Raw genomic sequence first — 6786 nt, forward strand, 5'->3', positions numbered from 1 at the left:
CAAAACAAGTGTAAGTGTTAATTTTGATCGATGGGAAAAAAACGTATCCCCTTCCCTTTATATTAATGTTCACTTAAATCAAGTAAATCACAATACAATTGAAGGCAAAATTAAATGTGTTTAGTATTACAAATTACGAGTTGCAATGCATGCATGTGAAACTGCCAATGTGAATTTTGAGTGCATAGTGAATGGTGCATGCAGAGTAAACTCCATGAACTCAACAACATTTAAAGGATATAATTTTTTTAAATGTAATTCAAACGCCACAAATAATGGTTCGATGGTATAGCAGCACAGCTGATAAAACTACTAAAAACAAAAAGCTGTTGTGGACAAAATATTTCACACACAGTGTCATGACCCAACTATAACAAATTGTACTCGTGAGAATATTTACACAAAATGAAATCTCCTCCGAGCTTAAAAATGATAAACATGTTTAATATCAACATGTGTACAGAAACACATGCTAAAAATGATATATTCGCGTGGCTCTTTCATGGCATGAGCTTAAGCCCTATGCTAAGTTTTTACTGAAAACAGGATCTGGCCGAGTGATTTGTGTGCAAGAGGCTGCACTCTAAACAGACGCTTGGCACTTGAGATGCAGCCCCACCTGCTCCAAGCGAAGGGTCAAGTCCTTCTGGATCTGGGCCATCGCGCTCCTGGATGCCTGTTCTTGTGCAGCGAGCCGCTCCTTGCTCGCAGTCACCTCCTGCTGGTATCCCTGCAGCTTTTCTTCCAGCTAAAAAGAATACAAGAGACAATACTTAACCTGAATACCACCGTCCAGATATATTTGAAAAATATAATACAAGAGCATTGCCCTAGTCTCTTGCATTGCAAACCTATAACCAGCGTAGATTGTTCAGCAGCTTTTGCCTCCGAATGCCATCCGATTGGTGTGACAACCCAGCCGGCGTGACTATATCTCACCACACTTGATCAGTGTGGGTTGGTGACCGCAGGTAGCACATACATGTAAGCATAGAGTACAACAATGGCGTTTGCTGCATTGCCCTTTGCTGTCCCCCATCTAAGCCCACAGCATATAACGACAACCTGTTGTGCATGGTGGTCATCTTCTAAGATTAAGAACAATACCAATAAAGATTTTTTATTTTAATAATTAGAACAAATTACATTGTAATGTCATTAGATTAAATATTGATAGCTGCAGTTTCACAGTCCGTATTATTAAATATAATGCACACCTGCACATTTCAATCATGTCATAATGAACAATCCCATACTTTAACTGTAAAAGGCAGCAGAAATAGAAATGCAGTATAATTCATTGCTACCTGCAAGGTTGCAGATACTTTGTAAAAAAATGCTAATACCTGTTTAATAGAGGAGTCATTGAGCAACTCTGTTGCAATGTGTTTCTCTAAAGCTTCTTTCTGGTTCTTGTTCTCTGCTTGTAGCCCACAAAGCTCTTTTTGATGCTTCTGATCAACCACTGCCAACCTGGGAAGGATGAGATTAGCAGCACAAACAATGAAGCTGGTACACTTTGAATACATAAGCATACCGTTTCTACCCTTACAACATTACACACTTATGGGAAAGTTCGCTGCACTTGGGAGCTCCAAAAATGTAAAAGTACATTTATTGTGGAATTGTAAACACAAACCTGCACCGTTAAATATATAAAGTTAAAAAGTACCGAATGTAGGTGGAAAAGTACCTGTCGCCAGATGTTTAAATTAATGTCCTAGTCTTGGAATAAATTATTTATAGAAGCAATAAATTGAACATGTTACATGCCTTGTAATGATACACTGAACCTTACAGTTAACATGTGGTTTATACCTTAATCTGTGTATCACCAGAAACATGTCACAAGGCTATCTATGATGAAATATGAAACCCTGTACATCCATTGCAGCATATTACAGCAGTTTGCTGTTAAATGCTAGGCAGCTTAAAATCCCGTATATTAAACATCAACAAAGACATAGCTAAAACATTATTTTACAATAAGCATACAAATTAATCTGAAAAACATTATGTACTGGACATAAAACAGCATTTCTAAAATAAAAATTATGTTTATAAAATCCACTGGAGCCAAATGTCAAATTAAAATAAGTTTTGTTGAAGAACGTATGATGCAATCCTGGAACTGTACAATCATAAAATAATCTTAATAACGGCTTCTTTTTTGTAAAAAAGAACTGACATCTCCCTACAAATCCGCGAGGACAATTAACAACCTTCACAAAAGCAAGGCCAAGGGTTTTACCAACAGATAAGGAATTCAAAGTACAATTCAGTGCCGTGCAAATTGCTTACTTATTGATGGTTTCCTCTTGCAGAGAACAACGCAGTCTTAGAGTTTCCAGCTCACGCAAAGCAGCGGCGATGCTAGCTTCTTTTTTAATTCCATTAAGAACTTTTATGGTTGGAGGTAACTCAAGCTCTATGAGCTCCATCTCGATATCAGTTAACAATGCTTCTTCAGCAGGAACCAATTCAGGCGACGACTCAGGTGCTGGCTTCTCCGAGTCTGAACTGGATGCTTGTGCAGTGATATTTTCATGACTGTTTGTGTCAGCTTTTGAATCCAAAATGTCCGCATTGCAAGCTGCTGCATGTGAAGAGTCACTATTCATCTCGACCACATTTGCGTCAGTACTGCTCTTTACAATTGCTTCGCTCTGTTCACCTTTAGCTTCTTCTGCTACGTGGCGCGATTTGGTACAAAGTTCAGAGTTCAATCGCACTGCCGCAAGTTTTCCTTCGCCGAGGCTCTCATCTGGCTGCAATTCTGTTGTTGTTGAATCCTCTTTTTGAACATTTACATGTTCTGCCAATGCACCAACACCCATGGCTTGCGATTCGTTGGGCAGACATAATGCCTCATTAGGTATTGATCCTCCAGTGTGGTCTGGGTGCTGAAGCAAATTTGTCTTTTCCTCATCAACAACACTTGAAATGTCAAGTTGGCCCTCTGGTCGCACTTCACAAGAAGCTGTAGCCATGATCGAGTCACAATTATTCTCCACTGCCTGTGGCAACTTCCACGTGAAATTGCATTCCTACAAAAACAATCACATGTGCATACAACGAATTAGTCTCATGCAATAAACTTTGAATTACCTCACAAGGAAATGCAAAGGGCATTTCTAATCCATTACGCAAAATCCCAAAATACTGCAGTTTCCATCATTAGCTAGATATCATGTAAATGTATATTTTACTTAATAGTGACACAAAGCAAAATAACCTTTGCAGCTACATCTGCAGAATGTACCTCAGTTCCCATTTTACATTAGTTTACATAACACAGTGTGCTATGTGTTTAGTAATGTCACGCAATATACCAATCGAATCAATAGCAACCGGCATTTAAATATGACAACACATAGCTACTTTAGCTGGCCCTAACAAATACTTTATGACCATGTACAAGTTCTGCTTTATTTAGACATTGCACAACACATCAATAAAACAACTGCAATTTTAAAGTAACCAACCTACATTTCAGTGGAACTTTTCCTTGATGACGTTCACTTAAAATAACACTTTACATTTGTAAGGTGAAATTCATCTGTAGCTCGACTTAAAAATACAAAACAAACAATTGCTGGGCTTACTTTTAACCAAGGAAATATACACGCGTTTACATTGTTATACGTGCATTTTGGATTCAGTGAAGGACATGCATATAGTTTTCTTAACTTTTGTAGGTCAGGAAATTACGGATGATGTAATAGCAAGCAAAGGGAGAATGAAAGCAGTCAAAATGATGTTGATTGGCAACTGATAATTTGTAGAAATTATGGCCAAAGATGGAATAGTAACTCATGACAGTGATGGAACCTGAAAACAAGTAGAATCATTTTATGCAGATCCAATTCGGAAGGAATTAACTACTGGGAATGTTATCCGACATTGATGAAGAAAGCTGCTTAATTGGGCGAAGGATAAAATATGTAAGAAACAATACAACGGTCATGTACGATAACGTCGTTAAATAACTGGAAATATCTGTCCTTGAGATACAACTGGAAAACGGAGCAGAATATACCGAGGACAGCTATTGAATGTGGACCAGAATCAAAATGGTTAAATATAGAAACGGACAAGTGCAGGTTGAAGTACGTTTTGAAAGTTGAACTTGAAGATGAAAACAACGTACCTATGTGCCTAAAGTACAATGTTTTAATCAAAGCATATTATCTGCTGTCACATAACATGAATATTAATTAATAGAACGGAATAAAAACGTCTAAATGCACAAACAGACTCTAAAGTGTGCAATATAGCATGAAGATGTGTGCTTGGAATCAAATTGAGACAAAAAGGAGCAAGGATTAGATAACTTACCCAAGGTTAAAGACATAATTCTTAATAAAAGTAAGTAGCTTGTGCAGGATGCAACACTAATAGAGATGATGGCCGATGGTCAATAAAAACGATGGCGCGACAGTCAAGGGATGTGGAACTTGTCCGAGAGAACGCCGAATGGGGCAATGGAGTAATGAGATCAGAACGTGTGTCAGTGCGAGGTTGATTAAATAGCAGGATTAAGATTGCGATAGCTTCGAAATGCCTTCATCCAGAAGATGTTGACAATTCTAAGTTCAATCCCAGTGCATGCTGTGAACCAAAATAAAAATCCATATCACACTGCTGTTAGGAAAGACATGGCTAGGGCTGGCTTTAAGCTCTGCTTTAAGATCCAGTTCTCAGATTATCCAGAACATCATTGGCTTTCGTCAATCCACTGTTGAATGAAGGCTTCCCTAAGCTGCCACCATCACTCACGATTCTATAATATAATTCATCACGAGCCAATTTCATCATTCCAACTCCTCGGATCCATTGTTCCTTGGTTGCCACTCCGTCATTATCCTTGACCATCGACCATTATCTATTCTAGCAACATTTCTTGACGATGCTTAATTACTTTTGCTAACAGTTTGAATTAAGTCATTAAAATGTTCCCTCATCGGTGTGTTCTTCTTTCTGCCTTTTAAATGTGCACGTTTCAGTTTTTGCTACATTTTTGTTCACAACCATTTTCCTTAACAATGTGACGACAGGTAGCACACGCCGGCCAAAAACGAAATACAATAAAAATATGGATTGATTAAGAGTCTATAAGTGAACGCCTTCACGGGGCAATTTGACAAATAGGAGAATATGCGCATCTAACGAGGATGATGTTGAGCAGGGAATGTGAGGTTTAATGTTTCATGCCAGAGGGGGAGGAGTTTTGGTGACAATACTGTATACAAGTGCAAATGAAGGCACTTCATTGAGCAAGTTTAAGCCTGTGTAAATCTCACTATTGTTACCCACAATTTTCCACGGCAGCGTACTGTACGGGGAGCTTATTTTACATATTAGTTTCTGCATTGAACGCGTCTCAGCTTTCACACAGTGTTTGCCAAAAACATGTGGCAACCCAGCAGTGTTTGTTTAAACAGCCTGCCACGGATGAGAGCCAGAAGGTCAGAGCAGCTCCACAGATTACCTAATTAAATGCTGCTGAATAGCGTGTACAGTACATCCCCTTTGTTAATCCACTGCTGCATGAGGTCCACTCCCCACGTCCTGACCTTACTTAAACCACGCTGGTCAGTAACGAGTTGGTGAAAGCGCTGCCTGACACATAGGCTATGAACTAAAAACAATATTTGTGTATGTATGTGGAGTCGTATTTTATTTAATTAATTACTTGAGAAAAAAAAACCTGTTGACCAAAAGCATAAAGTGGTTATTTCCACAGTCCTATTTCTATTAGACATGCAGTACCTGCGATTCTACCAGCACGGATACGCTCGTCACACGTCACCACATTCCAACTATCAATAAACCCATCTTGTACGAGTCACTCGAGGTTTGGAAAGACGAGGACAACGTTGTCACCAGCCTCGACTCAAAGCCACGTCAATAATGTAATTTGTGATGCGGCCATAAACGATCCCCCATAGGACACTGTACAATTTGGTTGGATACGCTCTTTGATGGGAATATGAATAGGATTTTAAAATACATATTAATGGACGGTATGGAATGAGGACTCGCACGCAACACGATAAAGAGGGAAACTAGGTGACAGCAGAGTCAGCTACCACGAATTGGGGGGGGGAGCGGTAATCGTGCGAGGCCCGGCGGCCTCACCCCCTTGTAAGCCCGGTAGCCCACTTAGGCGAGTGCGGTGACGTGACCTGCGGCCTATCCCACCACACGCGCTCGTCGGAACAAAATCCCCCCCCACATACATTCACCATCGTTCCTTCCCTCGTCGCTGTTGAAAGACACCTCGAGCGCAACGCGGAGGTCACCGTGGATGAAGAAAGAACGAGCGACTCACCGCGAAGACGACACCGAGACGTTCACTCCGCTCCACCGCGCGGAAGTAAGCTGGGGGGGGAGGGGGGGGCGACTTTGGATTTCGCAGAGCGCATAAGCGCAACCCCGGCTCCACGGCGCCTCGCGATTGGTCGAGACGCGCTCTTTAACCAATCGCGAGCCGCCCTCCGCGTTGCTGTCGCAGCACGGCTCGTGATTGGGTTAAATAGACCACACCCCTCCCCCCCTCCCCCCGGGAGAGCAGCGCGCGATTGGTCGCCTAGGCTCGCGCCCCCTGCGCCCTCGACCAATCGGCGAGTCGCCTTTGGAGCAAGTCGCCGGTGGAGGATCGCGATTGGCACGAGGTGCGCGTAAATCCCCGCCTCGCGATTGGTCTGTGGGGCAAGCGGTGTGATGGATGGGGTGGGGGCGATAATCGGGCACTCCGGCTCCACCAATGGCGAGGCAGGGCGA

The 6786-nt window shown here is 41.6% G+C and overlaps 1 protein-coding gene across 1 annotated transcript in view; it reads right to left on the reverse strand.

The window, feature by feature from the left end:
- The window catches only part of CCDC186 (coiled-coil domain containing 186), a 33442-nt gene extending 27048 nt beyond the window's left edge, over positions 1–6394 (reverse strand). Inside the window, exons 1-4 of the mRNA XM_078861525.1 lie at positions 6335–6394; positions 2302–3047; positions 1347–1473; positions 620–748 (exon numbers count right to left, since the gene is read on the reverse strand). Coding sequence (XP_078717651.1) covers positions 620–748; positions 1347–1473; positions 2302–2990 — 945 coding nt within the window. The 5' untranslated portion in view covers positions 2991–3047; positions 6335–6394. The remainder of the gene's footprint in view (positions 1–619; positions 749–1346; positions 1474–2301; positions 3048–6334) is intronic.
- Positions 6395–6786: the final 392 nt, after the last annotated feature.

The sequence above is a fragment of the Lampetra fluviatilis genome, chromosome 12, assembly GCF_964198595.1.
Source record: "Lampetra fluviatilis chromosome 12, kcLamFluv1.1, whole genome shotgun sequence".
NCBI classification, from domain to species: domain Eukaryota; kingdom Metazoa; phylum Chordata; class Hyperoartia; order Petromyzontiformes; family Petromyzontidae; genus Lampetra; species Lampetra fluviatilis.